This window comes from Arvicanthis niloticus, chromosome 7 (assembly GCF_011762505.2).
Source record: "Arvicanthis niloticus isolate mArvNil1 chromosome 7, mArvNil1.pat.X, whole genome shotgun sequence".
In the NCBI taxonomy this organism is placed as follows: domain Eukaryota; kingdom Metazoa; phylum Chordata; class Mammalia; order Rodentia; family Muridae; genus Arvicanthis; species Arvicanthis niloticus.
In genome coordinates, this window is record NC_047664.1 from 19,565,328 (window position 1) to 19,587,255 (window position 21,928).

Below are 21,928 nucleotides of genomic sequence, written 5' to 3' on the forward strand. Positions count from 1 at the left end.
AAATAAATAACTTAAAAATATATTCACAATTTTAAAATGAAAGTCTTACTACATTAGAAAAATATTAAAGATTTCAGGATTTTAGAAAGGATTTCCCTGTGCAGTCCTGGCATTCAACTCACCCTATAGACTAGGTGGTCCTCAACTCAGGGATCCACCTACCTCTGCCTCCGGAGTGCGAGGATTAAGGTCATGGGCTGCCACCATAACTTGAAAAAAATGTTTAGTTTTAACTCTTAACAATGACTTCCAAATACTTTCAGTAGTAAAAATTAACCAAGCCCCAAGTTAAACAACATAACTTTACTAAAAAATATGAAAATAACTTCATAAAACTCTTGCACAATAATTATGTCTGATTTCTCTCATATTTTTTATAAAAATGTTATACTTTTTACATATTAATGAAAGCATAAAATTATGTCAGAGGACAAGAAATCATACAACTTACTCAAACCATTACTTACAGTGTATGCTTTTGTCTGCCTTCCTTTATACCTTGTATGTAATACACCAGGTTGTCAAAGAAAAGCTTCATCATGTTCAGTTCTTTTTCTGCCCACCTGCTCAATTAAAAAAATAATAATAATCTTAAAAGGTAAAAAGACAGAGAAACAAAAAATATGCCTAAAATGAAGAAAGTTTAAGAACTCATGAAATGTAGAACTTTTTGTTTTGGTTTGGTTTGGCTGTTTTTTGAGCTAAGGTTTCTCTGTGTACTCCTAGAACTTTCTCTGTAGATTACATTGGCCTCAAACTACTAGAATTAAAGACATGCATCACCATGCCTGGCTGACCATACACATCTTTAGTCTCAGCACATAGGAGGCAGGTAGATATCTATGAATTCAAGGCCAGCCTGGGCTACTTAGGAAGTTTCAGGCTTGCGAAAGCTATAAGACTATATTTCAAAAATGTTTAATTTATTGGTCTGGAGAGATGGCTTAGTGGTTAACAGCACTGGCTGTTCTCCCAGAGAACCCTAGGCTCAATTTTTTGCACCCACATGGCAGCTCACCATTACTACTTCAATCCCTGAGGATAAGACACTTTTTCTAGCCTCCACAGGCATTAGAGTCACAGATGTTCAAACATACAAACAGGCAAAACACATCCATACACTTAAAATTTAATTAAGTAAATTAAGTAATTTTAAGGTAATACAAATACTATCATTTTATTTATCAAGGGTATGGGAACTATGCTTAAGTGTTCATCAGTACACGATGTACATTCAGTGCCAAAAGGAAATGGGAAGAGGCTGTCAGCTCCCATAAGACTGGTGGTTTTAAGTTGCCATATGTATGCTGAGAATCAAATCCTAGTAATGAAGTGCTCTTAACATTCTGGAGAGCGTCATCTCTCCAGTGTCTGTAATTACAAAAATTCAAAACCCATGAAGGGACAAAAATACTGATTTGTTTTTTCTTTGTTTTGGAGACTATCACATGAACACACTACGGTATTACAGAAAGCACCAAGTGAAACAAGACAACAAAATAAGATTGTTTAAACATGAAAAAAAAAAAAAAAAAAAAAAAAAACCACAAAACAAATAAAAGAGCTTAAGAGGTGAGAGAGTGATGCACGTTATGCCAAAATGCTGAGTAACTGGAGACAAGAAACTGGAAACAAGAGCTCAGAGTGTGTTCCTACCAGAGCATTATCCTTGAAAGAATTATTTCAGCATAAATTAATCATAAATTCTCCATTAAGTATAAAGAATATAATGTCAGTATTAAGATTATCACTATTATAAGGTGGTTTTATACCACAGGAGGTCGCTGCAGTTCTCTCTCAAGTTGGAGCATCAAGTGTAATCTCAAATTACAAAAAAAATAAAAAAAATAAAAAAACAAAGATCTAGATAATTGTGTTACATGATTAGAAGACAGAAAAGAGTACAAAGGAATCCAATTTTTTTAACTTAAGTCACAGTAAAAGCTACTACAAGCCTAAAATAGTAATATAATAAAGTCAATAAAAGCAATATAATTTTTAAAGAGCTCTCTTAAAAAGCATTTCTATCCTGTAAAAATCACTTACATTGTAATCCAATGTGTGTCATAACTGCTACCAAACTGCTGAAACGTCCCAAACAGCTTCGGAAGAAGACGAAGTGAGATCACTACTGATCTGGAAAAACGAAGCACAGATTCGTAGATAAATAAGGAAGTGACTCTACACTTTCACGGAAATCTGGTCCTTAAGAATCTCAAGTGTAAACATTCTTAATGTATTTTACATATAAACATATCCTTATTAAAAATAATTTTGTTTCTAATGTCTAATTTATGTATATAGACAGAAAATTCCAGGTTCAAAACTTCCAAACCAAGACTTAAGGTACAGGGGGGCAGGAATGTTGGAAACATCCTTAATTCTCACCATTTAGGAAAGAATTCAAGGCTAGACAAGGCCACACAGTGAAAACCTGTCTCAAAACAAACAAACAAAAACCCCAACAATGCTGGACAGTGGTGGTGCACGCCTTGAATCCCAGCACTTGGAGGACAGAGGCAGGCAGATTTCTGAGTTCGAGGCCAACCTGATCTACAGAGTGAGTTCCAGGACAGCCAGGGCTACAGAGAGAAACCCTATCTCAAAAAATAAAACAAACAAACAAAACCCAACAAAATAAAATAAACAAATAAAATAAAATGAAGTAAAAATATCTGGGTTTAAATTGAAGACGAAAAAGCCTTTTAAAGTATATTTTTCTTCTTGAAAATGTTTATCATAGTTATTATCACTTTCCCAAATTATTATTAAAACTGATCATCACAGCCCTATATATACTATATTTCTAATAAAACTGCAGTTCATATTCCAAAAAAGAACATTAAAGGAAAAGAAATCACTCTTAAATCCAAGGAAGGGTGCTGAGAAGACAGCTCAGTTGGTAAGTACTTACCTTCAGGCTGCGATACAGAACAACAGTACAACCCACTGTGTGTATAGTAAAAGCAGGTAGGAGGTTGCTGTGCAACACCCTTTGTTTTACGAATTAAAATCTATACGTAAAAGTATATACTAAATATATAGTTGCTCACAAAATGAGCCAACACAAGAATTTCAAGGAATATGAAAATATAATATGGTACATAAAAGTATGAAAGATAAAGAAAGCAAAAATTGGTGAAAAAAACCCTAGAAAACCGCATTTAATGAAAGAAGATAGAAACACACTACACTGGTATAAACTAAAGAGTAATAGAACAGTAATGAAGATAGGGATATCTAAGAATTAAGTATATATTTTAAATAAATATTTAAAGTTCATGTGTTTTGAAATACTCAAAAATGTTTGCCAATAAAATGGTTCAGAAAGAAAAAAAACACTTATCAAGCAAGCCTGATGACCTGAAGGGTGACCTGTGAGCGCCATGAACCCTGGCTTATGTGCTGGGAATTAATCCTAGCACATAACTAATACAAACTAAGCACTCTTCTAAAATCTAGAATCATTATTAAATAATCCTCTCTAAAGCTTCCTGAAGAATAGCTAGGGAGGGTGTGTGTGTGTGTGTGTGTGTGTGTGTGTGTGTGTGTGTGTGTGTAAAACTGAAAACAATATACAGCAGTTGCATGTATGCACTCACACTTGAGTCAAGGCATGTAAGTGAAGATCAATAGGTAAATTGTAGGCAGTGGAAGCATGATTTGGGTCCTGGAGATAAAACTCAGGCTTCAGGCCTGGCAGCATGTGCCTTTTCTTACTGGATTGTCTCACTGGCCCAGAATAACTGGTTTTATTTCTAAGTATATACTGTGTGTGTGTATATATATATATGTATATGTTGATGGGAATACAAGAGACCTTACACATGCTGATTTTATTTTTCATTAAAAAAAAAGCTGGCATAAGACTTAAAAAAACATATCAATTTCACTTATCTTTACAAAAATAAAATCAATGAGAAACTAAAAAACTTGAGAACAGTATCATCATAAAACACAAAAGCAAATTTTAGCATTGTATAATGAATGCGATTTCAACAATAGCTTCTTAAAAAAAAGAAAGACTGGGACTTGAGAGGCAGCTCAGTGGTTAAAATCTCTGGATGCTCTTCCAGAGAACCCAGGTTTCATTCCCAACACTCAAATAGTAGCTCAGAACCATGTATGACTCCAGGTTCCAGGGTATCCTACATCCACTTCTGGCCTATACAGACACTAGGCATAGACATGGCGCAGACATAAAAACAGGCAAACCACTAATATACATATTATTAATAATATATTTTCTCAAAAAAAAAAAAAAAAAACCCTACATTTAGTGTGTGTCTGTATGTGTGTGGGATTCACTTGCCATAAACTTGCAAACTTATAGAGGTCAGAAGGAAACTTTTCCAAAATCTATTCTCTTTTCCCACTGTGTAGATCAAAAGGAACAAACTTGGCAGCAGCATCTTTACCCACTGGCCATTTCTTTATTTCCAAATAAACCTTGTATGGAGAGCTGACATTGACACACTGCAACAAGGAAGCTGCTGTGCTACATGAGAAACCACTATCCAGATGCAGTTTGTCTATGAACAGCTCAATGCAGGATGTTGTAGAAATATGCAATGCGTGTCCAAGAGTACATCTATTTCTGATCTCACTCTTCACACCCACAGAGACATGGTTTCAGTATGTAGTCCAGACTGGCCTCAAATTAACAGTCCTCCTATCCTAGCCCCTCAAGATCTGGGATAACAGGTGTGGGTGACAATACATAGGATGTACTTTATAAAAATCTATTTTATTGGAGTATGAATGGCGTATAAAAACTTTACATTATGTACTCACCTCCATGAATCCCTAACCTCATTCTTACATTCTAGACGTTGAAACCAAAGGAGAAAAAAATAAACAAAAGCAGAAAAAAAAAAAAAAAGCCCAACTTAGAATACAAATGTTTCTAAAATGTTTACATGATAGATGTTAATTTCACTTATTTAATTTCTTTATATACAACATAAGAAAGCTCAAGAACATTTAATGCAATTTGGAAACAAACGAAGCACAACTGTGTTGCCAGGACCAAAGAAAACGTAAGCTATGAGTAGAAGTATCATAATAAATATCATTATCGTGAAGATAAACACATGCTAATCACTTTTTTAAAATTAAATAAAGTGTTACTATCCCTTTCCTCATGTTAGAGATAAGCTAACCTGGATGCTGAACAAAAAGAGAACTACCACAGAGTCCTAAGTACTGACCTTGTAAGAAAAGCATTCCTAAACAGAACATGAACAGTACACCTAGTCTGCACAAAAGCACAGAAAACATTGCTATTCAACAAGAAAACTTGTAATTCGTCTTTACCTGTTGTTCCCTAAATTTTCAAGGCATCCTTCAATGAATCTCATTCGAATCTGTCTATCCGTAAACCAACAAACCAAAGAACAGAGAAGTTTCTCTGCTTCATTTATTAATCCTTCAGAAAGATTAACCTACAAAAACAAAATACATGTAGTTATTACTTGTCCTGATTCCATTTTGCTGTAATTTTTACATCCTTTGGATTTATTATACAACTTACTGCATCATCATCTTGCACTATATCCCATAATAAAGTATTTCCTTTCTTGCAAACATTATCCAAATTAATATCTGTCACAGCATTGCTACTGAACTGATGTTTATGAACTGCAGGTCCTAAAAGGAGGCAAAACAATGGAGTATAATCAGAAATTATGGAACTTACAAATCAGTAAAGCCTAACAAAACTTTAATAATACATTTTGAGATTATAAAATATATCAATATAGCTCTTTTACTAATGAATGAACATCAATAGGTGTGTTTATAGTTTTCATTTCTATTTTCTCTACTATCTGTAATAAACAGAAGATATACCTATGTGTTACATATAAATATGAATCATATCAAAAGATCTATATGAATACCTAGAACTCATGAGGCATATAGATAACTTATCTGAAATAAGACTTTAATAACTGGACATTCCAGTAGATGTCCTATGGTATAATCACTTAAAATCCTTATCCTTAATTTTACAGGTACAGAAGACAGTGTTTACACATGTCTTCAGTCCCAGCACTCAGGAGGCAGAGGCTACAGAGACACCCGGTCTCAAAAATCAAAAAAAAAAAAAACAAAGAAACAAAAACAACAAAAACAAAACCTGTTTTGTTTAGAGGGAAGGAGGGAGGGAGGAAGAACTGGAGGGGTGGAAGGAGAAAGGGGAACGACAGTGGAGAAGAGCAGGAGCAGGGACAGGAACAGGAGCACAGCACAGGACAACACGGTGGCATATCACATGCCAGGTAGATAGTTATCTGTGAGTTCCGGGCCAGCAAAGTTATGTGAAGAGATGCTGCTACTACCAACCCCAGTATTCCTCAGGCAAAAAAGGAAAGAAAGGGAAAAGCACTGATTGCTCTTCTAGGGGACCCAGGTTTGAGTGCCAGCAAACACGTGGTGGTTCACAACTATTTTGTTAACTCCAATCCCTTGGGATCTGACACCCTCTTATGACCTCCACTGACAATGAATGCACACTGCATACAGACATACATGCAGGCAAAACAAACAAACAAACAAAAAAAACAAAACAAAAACAAAACAAACAAAAAAAAGAACTCAAAAAATTTTTTTAATTTAAATAAATCTTTTAAGAGTACAAATTGGATGATATATTTTTAAAAGATTCTAATTTACAAATAAGATTTTCTAATAAAATGTTTCTCCAAAAGTGGCTGTTATATTCTAACTATTATATATTCTTTTTTTAAAGATTTACTTTTATTTTATGTCCACTGGTATTTTGCCTGCATGTATATATGTGTGAGAGGGTGCCAGATCCCTTGGAACTAGAAGTTCATACATCTGTGAACTCCACCTGAGTTCGAGGAATTGACCCACGTTTCCTGGATAAACGTCAGTGCTCTTAACAAACAACTGAGCCTTGCTGTACATTCTTAATGCTAACCTTTATTTTTATCCATTCTGATGTGTATATAGTACTAACTAATGTAGAATATACCATAATCTTTTCTACATATCTTCTTTTATAAAGTAACTGCTGAAATCTTTGGTATAGTTTGTGTGTGTGTGTGTGTGTGTGTGTGTGTGTGTGTGTGTGTGTGTGTGTGTGTTTTGGAGAAAGTGTTTTACTATGCTGTCCAAGATGACCTCAGACTATTCAGCTACAGAGAACCATCTATATCCACCTTCTGAGAAACCAAGAATATAAGCATATATCATTCCTGGATCCAATACACAAATTTAATTGCTTGTCTCAATGTGTTAGAGAGGCTCATTAGAGTACTAAACTGTTTGGAAAATGAGTTTGGAACAGTAATACATAACCATTTGGATTAATGTGTGACAAAAGAATAGTAACAATGTGATGAACATGGAATTGAATCCAGTCTGGAGGCTGCAAACTACACTGAAACAGTACAATCACAATTCAATTAATTACTCAGAAAGAACACAGGAAATTACTACATTGTTACAAAAGAACATATTCCTTCTACAGTCTGATAGTGATCTTTTTTACCAAAAACCCAGTCTACCAAGTTTCCTTATATTATAATGCCCTATCAGTCCAAAACCTAAGCTGGTAAGTGCTGATGATATATAATCAAGAAAAGAATTAAAGATCTTTAAATTGCCAATTCTAAACATTTTTCCTTTTTTTTCTTTTGTTTCCCTTTCTTCCTTATTCATCTTCTTCATCAACATCATCTTGCACTATTATTTTGTTACTGTTTGGGGACAGAGGCTTGCATTCTGTAACTACAGGCTGCCTTCAAGTTTTGAGATTCCCTACTTGAGTGTTTGGCCTGTAAGCACAGCTATACTAAACTTTTAACTTAAATCTCCATTCCTAGCGAACCGCCGGTGGCTCGGCCCTTAAGGCTCTCGCCCGCAGAGGGCGCACCGTCTCTTGGTGCGTGGGTTCGAGTCCCGCTGTCGCCTTGTCCCGTTTCCCGCGTCTTGTGGGAAAAAAAAAAAAAAAAATCTCCATTCCTAAAATCTGGTAAGGTCCTATTACTTTCTTAATTTCTATTTAGGGTATCTGACTAATCATTCATCACCTGATGAAAAACCCTTGTCTTTTAGCAATGCTCTGTTCTTATCTTCCCAGACTCCTTTAACTCCAAGTAATCTGTATATGTGTGTCTATAGAGCCGATCACTCTAGACATTTCATATAAATGGAATCATACACATTTGTGACAATCTTTTAGGTTGTATTTATCTGTGGGTTTTAAATTCCTAAAAAGAAACTCTATTATAATCACATTTCCAAAATTTATGTTTACTTATTCTTAATAAGCATTGTCTTTCTCAGTTGAACATCGCTTGGTAAAAATATAGACCCAATAGTACAATGACTGCTGACAATGTAAAGAACCCTTATTTATACAACTCCAGTACCTCAAACAAAAAAGGTCTCATTTATGCCCAGGATGGAGTAATTAAAATGATTTTATTCTCTTAAGAAAGAGCTATTTTTAAAATTATTTTAGCAAAACCATTTAAATATAACAGTAACAGTTTATTCTTTTTTTTGTTTTTTGGTTTTTTTTTTTTTTTTTTGAGACAGGGTTTCTCTGTGTAGCCCTGGCTGTCCTGGAAGTCACTCTGTAGACCAGGCTGGCCTCGAACTCAGAAATCCGCCTGCCTCTGCCTCCCAAGTGCTGGGATTAAAGGCGTGCGCCACCACTGCCCTGCCAGTTTATTCTTTTTAATCATGCAATTAAACTAGTCCTGTTTTGAACAAGGTAATATTTACTTACCTTGACTAAGATGTTCATGATAAATAGATGCTAAATTGGGAAGATGTTGTTGGAGATGAGATGTTAGCTCTGCATGTGAATTTATCTGAACTAGTTCCTCTTCACATCCAGATTCTTCACCATCAAAATCAGCCATATTTTTTTCTGATTTTGCACTGACCTGGGAACTACTACAACTGACATCATCTGCACTTAGCAGATCATCAACCATATGTCTACAAGACACAGAAAAATATAAACTTAGTAATTACAAACGTTTTGGGAAGAGAGGTGCTAGGGATTCAATTCAGGTCTTATTGTAGACTACTTACCACTGAGCCCTTGAAACAATAATTTCATCACACAACATAAGCATTTTTTTTTTGGTTTTTCAAAAACAGTCTCTCTCTGTAGCTATATAAGACCAAACTGGCCTCAGAGATCCCACCTGCCTCAGTCGTCCAACTACTAAGACTGAGGTACATAGTACTATGCCTTGTTATAAACTTTTCTAACTCTCTTCTGTAACATGTAGCACAAATTATTATATAACCAGAATAAACTGTGTGGTATATATAGTATAGGTGGGTTGAAACATTTTAACCTTGTAAAATATTGAGACATTTATAAAAACTATAAAGACACCAATATATGAACTAGTTAATTTTATATCACACACCCATACTCTATAATACATGCATATACCTCTCTAGAAGAATTTTAAAAAGGACCATTTTAAGCAATATTAATACTTGTTACATACTATTATATAAATTCAAATTCATAGTGAAACCAAATAGTTTTTTTGATTTGTTTATGAAAGTGCATTCTCAAAAGAGATAGAGGAGAAAACATCAGTGTAAGGCAGCAATCTAGGTAGACTTGGCATTACCAGAGGAGAACTCAAAAGTACGGATCAATGGTATACCACAAACTTAACGCAGACAATGCCATGCACTTAGCTCTCAGCACCACCAAAAAACTTCCAGTCTTCAAATCAATTTCCTTCAGCTCAACAAAGAGCTACTGGAGTGGCACTATTTCTAAATAATACCACACTGGGTATTTTTCAAGACATCAAAGACAAAACGAAAAACAAAGAAAAGTTCAGGATTGATTCAGAGACTGACAAGCAACACCATACATACAGATTATGGAAAGGCCTAAGGAGAAATGCAATTATTTAAACTTGAGAGGTAGACATTGAAGGTCTAATTATTAGGGGAATGGATCAGTCCTATGAACAACATCCAATCTCTGAAACTCAATGTCCTCCCTGCACCTTGGTTTTACCACGCACCACCACCTGTTGAGTTATCATCAGCACTGCTAGTTGGTAACTTGTCTATCTAGATGAGACAATAACCAAATGTACTCATCAGTGCTGAGTTAGCACACAGAGATAAATTTAACAGTGTCTAACTACATTTTTATCTTGTTATTGCTACAAATCTAGAGATATTGCTACATCTAGAGACAGGAACTGAGGATGCTGCAAACAATATCCAAGAAGCATTCAGATAGTTCAGAATTCAAAACAAAAGAATCATCAGGTTCTAAAGGTCCATAGTGCCAAAAGTAAGAAACACTTCCTGATCTGATGACTCAGCTGTTGAGAGCACTGCCTATTCTTCCAAAGGACACAGGTTAAATTCCCAATACCCAATACAGCAGCTCCCAACTGTCTGCTAACTCCAGTTCCAGGGGACATTCAAGCAGGGAATGTACCAGTACACATACAATAAAAATAAATAAATCACTTAAAAAAAATTAAAGAAACAGTACCTGAAAAACTTGAATACCTTTATGATAAAAATAAAAGTAAAATAACATATACATATATAGAGTTACATATATAGAGTTTACTTAACTGAATTTTGTAAACTTTAGCAAAATAGCAAGTCTCTTAGAAATACATTCTGAAAAAATTAATCATTTATCTCTCAGCATCAACCTAAAATATATCTACTTATACTGACAAAAAATCGCATGTTAAAAGTTAATTACTCATTTGTGGCAAACATAGTGGCCCATAAAATCCTCGCAATAAACCCATAACAGCTTTTGTTATAGCTGTTGTTTGTTTTGTTTTCATAAACAAAGGTTTCCAGACATGGTGGCACAAGCCTTTAATCCCAAGCAGAGGCAGATGAATCTCTTGTGAGTTTGAGGACAACCTGGTCTACACAGTTAGATACTATCTCAAAAAGGAAGAAGAAAAGAAAAACTAAAAAAAAGGAACTTACTCCTACTTGATTCCACAAATAACACAATCACTTACTGTTAAATACAATAGATATACTTCATAAATACCAAAAACTTTTACTACAACCATTCTTACTAATAACCTAAAATTAGAAGATCAATGTTTTTCATCAACATTTAATCCAAATTTCCACAAGTGATCTTATATGTGATTTCAAAGAATTCCGACAAAGAGATGAAGATCTGAATTTATGCTGCTTAGTACAATAGTACAATATCTACTATACACCTGTGGTCATTACATGGGGCAAAAAAAACCTGTTTTAAATAGAGATGCATCACAATACATTCTACCATACACTGAGATGAGTCAAGAATATAGCTACTTAGCACGAGCAAAGTACAGGATTTAATTCCCAGCTTTGCAAAAGCAAACATACATGCACTATTCAATGCTTAAACAGAAAATGCAAAGTACTTCAGTTTTTGTACTGGTTAGGGTATTTATGACCTCTTAAGAATTAAATGAAGTATGTAAATAAAATGAGCCTTACTTTTGTAATTGCTGTAGACTGAACTAATGCCTTTTGAGGTATACTGGCAGCAATCATATTCTTAGCCGTCGCTTTGTATTTTTTTAAGTTGACAACAATAAAATTTAGTATTGTCTATTTGAAAATTTGCATTAATTATTTTACATTATACTACTCCTAAACAGTATTTAACTAAAATAAATAGCAGTTGAAGAACTACTAGCAAGATTTCACTACAAAAAATCAAACTAGCATTTACTGTTAAGCATGCTTACCCATCGTGGTGGTGGTGGTGGTGGTGGTGGTGGTGATGATGGTGGTGGTGGTGGTGGTGGTGGTGGTGATGATGCTGTGGACCAATAAACTGCCGACAATTAAATAACTCATTCCCAATAGTCTCCCCAAGGAAGTCCCCACTTCGTGTGATACAAGACTCCTGAGAACCTTGTGCTATGTGAGCAGAACTCACTTCCCCTGAAATATCATGTTCTGGGTCTTCAGAGTGAGCACAGGCATCTAGCATTCGTATTCGATTATCTCCAGAAGGCAATGGCTCAGTGTTAAAAACTAGGTCCTTTCCTGCTCCACTATTTGTCCCATTCCTGTCAGATGTGCCTTGGGATTCCCCCAAGCAAATGCCTGCTTGATTTTCTAACTTTCTGTTTCGAAGTTCTGTGCCACAAGTATTTTTGGCAGGATTGTGACCATGATCATCATCTTCTTCTTCTTCTTCTTCCTCTTCTTCATCTTCTTCTTCTTCATCATCATCTTCTTCTTCCTCATCTTCTTCTTCCTCCTCCTCTTCTTCTTCTTCCTCCTCTTCTTCCTCTTCCTCCTCTTCTTTAAGGGCCTCGATGTCTGCAATGTCTTCTGATTGCACCTCACTTCCAGGGCTCCCAGCAGACTGGCTTGCATGGCTTGAATTGACTTCATTACTAGATCCATCACTACGCCCACTACTGCTGCCAGGGCCACTGCTTCCGTCCTCACCACTGTTAGCAGTTTCATCTGAACTTCCTTGCATGGATTCCTGTATTTATAAACAAATATATTTAAAAATTAAGACCAGCCAAAAAGAAACAAAGTGGCTAATTTGATTTTATTTATAACGAGTGTCTGTATGCACATGTGCTATGTCATACACGTGGAGGTCACACGACAACTTGAGGGAGTTGGTGCTCTTTTCTACTGTGGATCACAGGGATCCTTGTCTGTCAGTCTTGGTGGCCAGTGAGTTTACCTCTGCGCTAGGTTTTGAGCCCCTCAACATACTTTTTAAACATGCTGACAACAGTCCTGCCATATTCATTTAAACATTACAAAATAAACATAAACCTCAAAAACCTTCAAAAGTCCTAAGAGATGCCAGAGTGATATTTACACTCCCAGTTCAAATAACAAACATGGCACGTGTTCTGTACATCTCTTAAGAGACTTGAGTACTTCCTTACCTCTGTGTCAGACAGTCGCTGCTGCACATGCTTGTTTCTATTAATAAGCTGCTCATCCATTTCAATGTCACTGGCTCCACTCTGATGTGTGTCACTGTTATCACTACTTTGAGGACTTGCTGCAGGGGACCCTAAAAATAAATTTTTACATTTTTGTTTCTGATTTGAATTAACCTATGTCTGATAGGATACCATGCTTTGATTCCTTGAATTATTTATCGATGCTTATGCTAAATGGCCAAAAATAAAACCTGTAAATTTGTTATTTCTAAAAAAAATAAAACATTCAAATCTAAATACTAATGATTTTAAATAAAACTGGTAAAAGAAGGCGTGGGGCTATATAGCTCACTGGTATAGTTTTTGCTGTCTCGGGGTCTTAGGACTTCCACAAAAGAGATTAAAAAAAAAAAAGTAAGATGCATAGTTTATAGTTTAAAAATCTTTCTCTTAAAATATAATTGTGACTATAGCATAAACTGAAAAAACATATATACACTACATAAGATGAACAAACTCAAAGATCATCAGAACTCCAAAGTCACACTGTCATGCATTCCTAAGGCTCGACTTACAAGGTGAAGGAGCTGCTCTTCTAAGCTCTTCTTCCTCTGAAGGAAAAGGAAAAAACAGGAGGGAAACACTCTAAGTGACTGAGCTTCTCTGGAATAGCACAGATGTTTATATAAGTAAGACACAGATAAGAAAGCCTGTGGTTACTGTGGGTGCCTGCACAGAACAGTAGGATATGTCAACAGAAAACTCTAGGTTTAAGTATATAGTTTTAGAAACTCCTTCAAAATTACCCATACATGCAACCAACAAGTTAGAAAAACTCTGATGTAAAAATTCCAAAGAGAGAATTGTGTTCTAATCTTAAAATTACTTAACAAAACATTTTGTCCCTTTTCCAAGGCAAAGAAAAATTAAACATGAAAAAATTTACTAACTTCTGAAAATATGTATACTGTTTAAAGGTTCAGCGAAAGCCAGTACCCAGAAATACTTTATTAATCATCTGATACATAGCATCCTCCCATTCCAAACAGGATTCCTATCCTGAACTTCCCTTTGAGTGAAGGTGAACTCGTGGGTCGACGCTGAGTATCTGCCATCTGGAATGCATGGGATTTTAATGTGTCTCGGATTGTGTTTATTCTACAATTTTAGAAGTCTAAACACAAAATTCATTTTGATTCATGTACTTCTTTTACAAACTTCTATTTTAAGGATTACAAACACACCCTAAAGTTATTTTATATATTATTTGTAGTGTACTAGACAGTGAGCAGTTACATGAGTAAAGATGGAGGGTTTTCTATGTGTAAGAACAAGTCTTTATTCAACAGAACTGAGGGGTTTACAGCATTTTGAATCTTCAGATTAGGAGTGTACAAAATGTACTAGCAGGAAATACTTAACACCTAAGTAATAAATTCAAAATGTGGTTCAACTTACTGTAGTACAATATGCTTGACTAACCTTTCTTATTTCCAATGGGCATATTAGTGTTTAATAAAGATGCAAAAGAACTCTGTTTAGATAGCTGAGCCTTAGCCGCAAGTGCATTATTCCACAAAGCTTTAATTAACATGGATGCCAAGTACAGTGTCTAAAAGAGAAAGATTAAGTAAGGTTAGAGGCTCTGGAACAGACATATAAAAAATTGAACATCTTTTTAAAAAGATAAATGACATTAAAACAAAACCTAAATTACAAGTGAATATCTTAACAACTAAGCAAAATTCTCACTGTGCAGAAAACAAAACATACCAGTATATTCTCAATGTCTTACCTGTTCAGTATGAACACTTGGCTCAAGAGCTGAGACCAAATTAAGTAAGTGTCTAAGTGGCACAGGATCCAGATTCTTGATGAGTGAAGGGAATAAGTCATGAATATATCGACTGCAGTGTTTCAGCTAAAATGAAGAGACAAATGTTTAACAAACTGCCCAAAGTAAACTAATTAAATGACATAAAAAAAACCAGGTTGTAAAATCAACAAGCATTTCACACATTGGAAAAAGAATAATTACTGAACAGCATAAATGGTACTATTTTTAAAACTTAAAAGCAAAATTTAACTGACTTATCTAAAGCAAACAAACTGCACGCTAACCTTTAGTCAGAAAAGGAAACAAACCTAGAAGGGATTAGGGAAATATACGCCTAGAGTGTGAAAACCTGGGTCTGATCCCCAATACTAAAAATAATGGCTATAATATAGACAATTAAAACCAGGAACAGGGACTAGAGAATGGCTCAGCACTTAAGAGCACCTAGATACTCCTCCAGAGTTCCAGGACTCAGTTCTCAGCACCCACACGGCAGTGTATCTCCAGTCCCCTGAAAAATCTGAAGCCCTCTTCTGGCCACAGGTGGGCATTGCACACATGTAGTACACAGACACCCATGCAGGAAAAACATCCATATAAATAAAATGTTTAAAAAAATGATTTGAGAAAACAACACAAAAAAGTAACAAGCAAATGTTTTCATTTAGATTATATTCTGATTATTAAAGTTTTACAAATATTTAACAATTTCTAAAAAATACACTAGAAATTCTTATCAAAATAATTCAAGACTAAACCAAATGATAGAAAAAAATCTGTTTAATAAAAAGGAAAAAATCTAAAATACACAAGGAAAATATATTATTAACCATGAATGTCATGATTAATATTTTACATAATTTACATATCAAATTTAATTTTGATAATCAAATATCTTATCTTCAGATGAAAAGATCTAAGAGAAAAAAAATTATAAAATTTCATAAGAGGCAAAAAGCATTCTAGGTCCCATTTTAGATATGTAGATTATGAAATCTAATTTTAAAAGTACAGAATACCAGAAATTCTAGTAATCAGTGACAACAAAAGTCACAGGTTATACAAAGAATCAGTAAGGTTCACTACTTTAACACAAAGAATTAATTAGTAGAACATTGGGGCACAGGCCTACTCTGAGAAAGAAACAGAAGAGTAAGATCAGTTGTACCTACTGCTGAGTTTGAGACCAGCATGGGCTACATGAAAAACTGCCTCAACAAGAAATGAGAATGAGAAAAAGAGAAAAAGAAAAGAGGAGAGGGAAGAGAAGAGAGAAGAAATGGGAGGGGAGAGGCGGGGAGGGCAGAGGAGAATTCATATTTCTGAAGGCTTACCATCGTTAGAGCAACTGACCAAAGACTTTTTTCAACACCTACATTATAAAACCCTTCAAAAGCATATGGATGGCATACACCCTTAATCCCAACACTTGAGAGGCAAAGGGAGATGAATCTCTGTGATTCCCAGACCAGCCTGGTCTACAGATCAAGATCCAGGCCAGCCAGGGCTATATCATAAACCTGTTCATCCTCCTCATACACACGGGAGTTGGGGCCTTTAACAGCTACATATATCTCTCTTAGACACACACCATTTATGTGTTGATGATCAGTCAGAGAATACAAAACATATAAAACCAGCAAGATGATCAGCAGTTAAACATGCTTGCAGACAAGCCTGAGAACCTGAGTTCAGTCCTCAATCCTACATGGTGTAAGGAGAGAACTGACTGCTGCAATGTATTCTCTGACCTCCATACATATGCCCTCCGCAACAGTCAAATAAAGGGGATTAAAAAAAATTCTTCAAGAATACAATGTTTGGGGCTAGAGAGATGGCTCAGTAGTTAAGAGCACTCACTGACTGCTCTTCTAGAGGTCCTGAGTTCAATTCTCAGCAACTACATGGTAGCTCACAACCATCTGTAACGGGGTCTGATGCCCTCTTCTGGTATGTCTGAAGACAGCTACTGTAGCTTATTAGATGTTAGAAAAGGTCCATTCATGTACAAGAGAACATATAGAACAGCAGCAAATACACAGGACCAGAAACAAACAAAACAAAAACTCCACATCATATAATTAAAATATTAAATATAAAGAATTTATTTTAAAAAATGGAGAGCTGCAAGACACATATAAATGCAGCCCTATCATAGTAACAGATATCTTAAAACTCAGAAAGGCACAGAAATACAAACTGCAGGTTCTAAAATACCACAACTACTAACTCAGGCTACTATACCCAGCAAAACTGGCATAATTGATAGGAAAAAAAAAAATTCCAGGATAAAAGCAGTCAAAATCAAAAAATATTTATGACCATAAGACAGCTCTAAAGAGAAGACTCCAAAAGCTATAAGGAGAATTTAAAAATTCAAAAAAAAAAATTGTAGTTAAATGAAGATTAGTAAAGAACTAAAAACTATAGAAATCAACAAAAGATGCTAAGTTACTGAAGACCTTCCATAAAGAACTATACATATTAATGGGTTTAATTCTCCAATTTAAAACAAAACAAACAAACAAACAAACAAAAAAAAAAACAGGTTAGAGCTCGAGAGATGACTTAGTGGTCAAGAGCACTACATGCTCTTACAGAACCTGGGGTTGATTCTTAGAACTCACATGGCATCTCACAACAGCCTGTAACTACAGGCCTAGGGATCAATACTCAATTCTGGCTTCCATGGGCACTAGATACATTTCGTGCACAGATATATATGCTGATAAAACAATCATACACATAACTTTTAATTAAAAAAAAAAAAAAAAGACTAACAGATTAAATAAAAAGCCAGACTTCACTTTGTATCTCAAAGAAAAACACCTCACCATCAAAGACAGACAGCTTTAGGGTGAACAGAGACATTCCAAGCAAATGCTACTGGGGAAAGACACAGATCAGTAGTCTAAAGTCACACAGTAGACTTCACACCAAACTGATCAAAGAAGATAAAAGAGGTTACTTCAGCTGGGTGTTGTGGCAGATGGCCTTAATCCCAGAACTGGGAGGTAGAAGGCAACAGATCCCTAAAGTTTGAGGGCAGCCTGATCTACACTTCCTAGGAAACCAGATCTACATAGAGAGAAAATGGTGTTAAATATACAAGACCCTAAAGCAGTATTTCTCAACATGTGGGTTGAGACTCTTTTGGAGATCAAATTACCATTTTACAGGAGTAGTATAGACCATAAGAAACCATATTTATATTACGATTCGTAACAGCAAAATTATAGTTATGAAGTAGCAACAAAAATAACTTCATGCTTGTGGGTCACCACAACATGAAGAACTGTATTAAAGGGCTGAAGCATTAGGAAGTCTAAGAACCAATGCCCTAAAGGGAGATGTGGGTTAAGTAAGAAAGTGAATGCAAGAGAAAGAAAAACCCATAAAGTTAGCAATCCCTGGTATATACCACAATTATATAAATAACCAAAGTTAAATAGGTACCTCAGGTCACTGAGAAGAGGATGAGTTATTGAAAAAAATGAATCTGGGAAAAATACATAAAATGACCAAAAAAAATGGATTATGTATGATTCCTTAACCCAAGATAAATTTCAGTTGTATGCAAGATGAAAATATAAAATGCTAACAAAAAAATACAAAAGAAAAATCTAAAGGGCAATTTAATTCTAAAGGGTAATTTAATTGTTTTATAATTTTAGAGAAATAAAAGCAGTTTATCCTTTTGGTTTTTGTTTTGTTTTGGGGGGGGAGGAGTTGAGACTGGGTTTCTCTGCATAGTCACTCTATATACACAGCTGGCCTTGAATTCAGAGACCGGCCAGCCTCTGGCTCTGGATGCTGGGATTAAAGGTCTGTGCAAACACTGCCCAGCTAATAAAAGGATTTTATGACACAAATGTCACAGGCCAGAAAAACATTCAATCACAAACTTGAAATCACAAACTTTAAAATGAATGCTATTGTTATGCATGTGTAGATAAATAAAATGTTCACATAGGAGCTGAAGAGAGGGCTCAGGGGTTAAAAGGACTTATTCTTCCAGAGAACTGTAAATCTATTCGCAGCACCCACTTCAGACAGCTTACAACTTCCTATGACTCATTTCAGGAAATCCAACGCCTGTGGCCACCTGGAACACCATCAGTCATGTGGCATTTACCCACACACAAAACACACACATATATATATATAACTAAAATAATAAAAAATGAATTACTTTAAAAAATTTTAAAAAACAGCCATCACTTTAAAGAACACTAGATATAGGAGACAGTGGGTTTGATTATGAAACACACACGTACACAGACACACACAGACACACACACAGACACACACAAGAACAATCAAAGGGTGGGCCACTAAGAATAACTCAGTGGGTAAAGACATCTGCCACTAAGTGGAATCTGAGTTTGATTGCTGAGACACAGTACATGTTAAGAACCAACCCCTACAAGCCATCTTTTGACTTCATGTGTGTGCCATGGCATGTGTCCCCTCCCTCAAATAAATGTTAAAAAAAAAAAAAAAATCAAACAAGGCAACTAATAAACATCAAAGAATATAAACAAATATTCCCAGAAAATAAAAACTATTGACTTCATTCATAATACAATAAATACAAAATAAAATACTAATGTCTTCTCATCAATCAAACTTGCAAAAAAAAAAATAGACATTAATATACATTAAGGGAATATACATCAATATACATAATTAAGGGAAAAGTGGCACTGACCTATTAATATTTACAAGAAAAGCACATATCTGCTTTTAATTAATTCTACTTCAGTAGGAATTGGTCCTAAAGTTTTGTACAAGTAAGTATCAGATACTATCTTACTCTCCTTTATAACAGAATGATTAGGAGAAAATATGTTCATAAATGGGAACTGATTAATTATTTTCTACCTAAATAATGACACATCATAGTCATAAAAAGAGTATCAACTGGCTAGAGTGATGGCTCCCTGATTAACAGCACATACTCCTCTTGCATAGTCCCTAGGTTCAGCTCCCAGCACTAACACAAAAGCTTACAACTGCCTATAACTCTGGTTCCAGATCTGACACTACTACTATTTTTTTGGTGTTGGTTTTTTGTTTCTTTCTTTTGTTTGTTTGTTTTGGGCTTTCTTTTTTGGTTTTTTTTTTTTTTTTTTGGTTTTTTTGCCTCCACAGGCTTCTGAACATACATGGGTCACATATATATTCATACAGGCTCACATACATATAAATTAAAAATAAATCTCTTGAGGCTCAGTGGTTAAGAGCACTGATTGCTCTACCAACGGTCCTGAGTTCAATTCTCAGCAACCACATGGTGGCTCACAACCATCTGTAATGGGATCTGGTGCCCTCTTCTGGTGTCTGAAGACAGCGACAGTGTACTCGCATACATGAAAATAAATAAATCTTTAAAAAAAAAAATAAATCTCTTGAAAAATATACAATGATAAGTAGACAGACAGACTGAACAGATCCCTGGTTTTAAGCTGTTAGCCTATGCCTATAATCCCAGCATTCAGGAAGTTAAGAAAAGTTTAGTTCCAGGATAGCCTAATCTACACAGCAATATTTTCAGAAAATTGAAACAAAGTGAAATAAGAAAACACTGTCTGTTGGCATGCATTATTCAGAAAAACAAAAGAAAAAATATATATAGTGAGCTATGTACATATGTCAGACAGCACTAAAAATAAGAAAAGCTGCCTCAGAGACTAAGGTGCATGAAAAGTGCCAAATACATTTGGTATGCGTGGGTATTTAGGGCCAATATCATGTAGACACTAAGGGAATAGCTATTGGGTTTTTGGGTTTTGTTCTCTACTTTGTTTTTTTTGAGTGTGTGTGTGTGTGTGTGTGTGTGTGTGTATACTTCTGTTTGAGTAGATGCCACCTACGTGTGTGTGTGCTTTTAGAAGCCAGAATAGGGTGTTAGATCCTTTGAAACACAGATTACAAACATTTGTAAGCCACCTGACGTAGGTTTGGGAACCAACACATCAGTCCCCTAGTAGCAAGTGTTTGTAACCTCTGGGCCATCTCTCCAGCCATACTTAACATACTTTTACATTATAGATTTCTAAAGCATGCAGATGAATAGAGTTACTCGAAAAATAAAGAAAAAAAGAACAGCACACATCCAGGCATGCTGGTGAAAGTAATCCCAACAGTAGGCAAGAAAGGCAGTGGATGGCCACCCAGGGCTACATAGTAAGACCCTGGTATGGAGGAGAGGGGAGGGTAGGAGAGGGCAGGGGAGGAAAAGCAGGCAAGCTAGAACAGGAAAAAAATATGTAACAACCATGGTATCATGCTATAAAGGTTGACTGACTGTTTATAAATGGGAGTAATAGAAAAATGTCTCTATTAAAACTGAGTGAGCCTTTATTTCTAACGATTCTACTCTCTTACATTCTATCGGTAACATAAGGACACATGGACTCAACTGAAACCTCAGAGTTCCCATCACAACTTCCCAGTATCTTGATCTCCTTTTATAAAACAGTAGCATTTGAAGCATTATAAAAAAAAAACCATTAAGTAAATAAGAAATGTCAGTGTTACCTGTGCTGCAGCCCAAATGCAGTCAATATGCTGAGTACTCAGTCGTCCTTCTGCTGCCAAGAAATTCAAAATCACTTGGCACTGTTTAATAATCTACAAGAGGGAAATTTGGTATAGTTACTTTAAAAAAAAAAAAAAAGCCTCTCTATATAATTAAGAAAAAACAACCAATTGTCAACAAACCTCAATATGTAAATTTGGTCCAAATATATGCTCTACTACATTGCTGCTAATAAGCCAGTCTGCAAGCTCTTTTGCAATGGACCTAGAACCAAATGATTGAAAAAATAATATTTAAAGCATTTTCCCATAAAAGAATACGCCACAGAAAACTTCCATAGAGTACAAAGAATTATTTAAAAAAAAATACAGTACTGCAAATCATAACTAAACTGAAAGGTACCAAATGTCATATTCCCTGAATTTATAAACAATTAACACTTGAAAAGCTAAGGTAACAACACCAACTCCTGAAATGAGAACTTTGTGTTCATGAATTAATTTCCACAGTAGGCATTGTAATATTTAGAAAAGATTTCCCAATACCACTTCTTCAATGAATTAAGCAAAGTAGGAAGTAATTACCTAAGAGATGAACACGTACTCAAGAACAAAC

The 21,928-nt window shown here is 35.2% G+C and overlaps 1 protein-coding gene across 7 annotated transcripts in view; it reads right to left on the reverse strand.

The window, feature by feature from the left end:
* Positions 1-21,928, reverse strand: part of Usp34 (ubiquitin specific peptidase 34) — a 180,158-nt gene that overhangs the window by 107,034 nt on the left and 51,196 nt on the right. For all 7 annotated transcript variants that reach the window (XM_076938022.1, XM_034508486.2, XM_076938019.1 and 4 more), the window contains 12 exons: positions 21,496-21,577; positions 21,313-21,405; positions 14,728-14,853; positions 14,415-14,544; positions 13,508-13,543; positions 12,933-13,063; positions 11,757-12,511; positions 8,765-8,979; positions 5,534-5,649; positions 5,317-5,444; positions 2,047-2,136; positions 468-563 (listed from right to left, as the gene is read on the reverse strand). In XM_076938022.1, the coding sequence (XP_076794137.1) occupies positions 468-563; positions 2,047-2,136; positions 5,317-5,444; positions 5,534-5,649; positions 8,765-8,979; positions 11,757-12,511; positions 12,933-13,063; positions 13,508-13,543; positions 14,415-14,544; positions 14,728-14,853; positions 21,313-21,405; positions 21,496-21,577 (1,998 nt within the window). The remainder of the gene's footprint in view (positions 1-467; positions 564-2,046; positions 2,137-5,316; positions 5,445-5,533; positions 5,650-8,764; positions 8,980-11,756; positions 12,512-12,932; positions 13,064-13,507; positions 13,544-14,414; positions 14,545-14,727; positions 14,854-21,312; positions 21,406-21,495; positions 21,578-21,928) is intronic.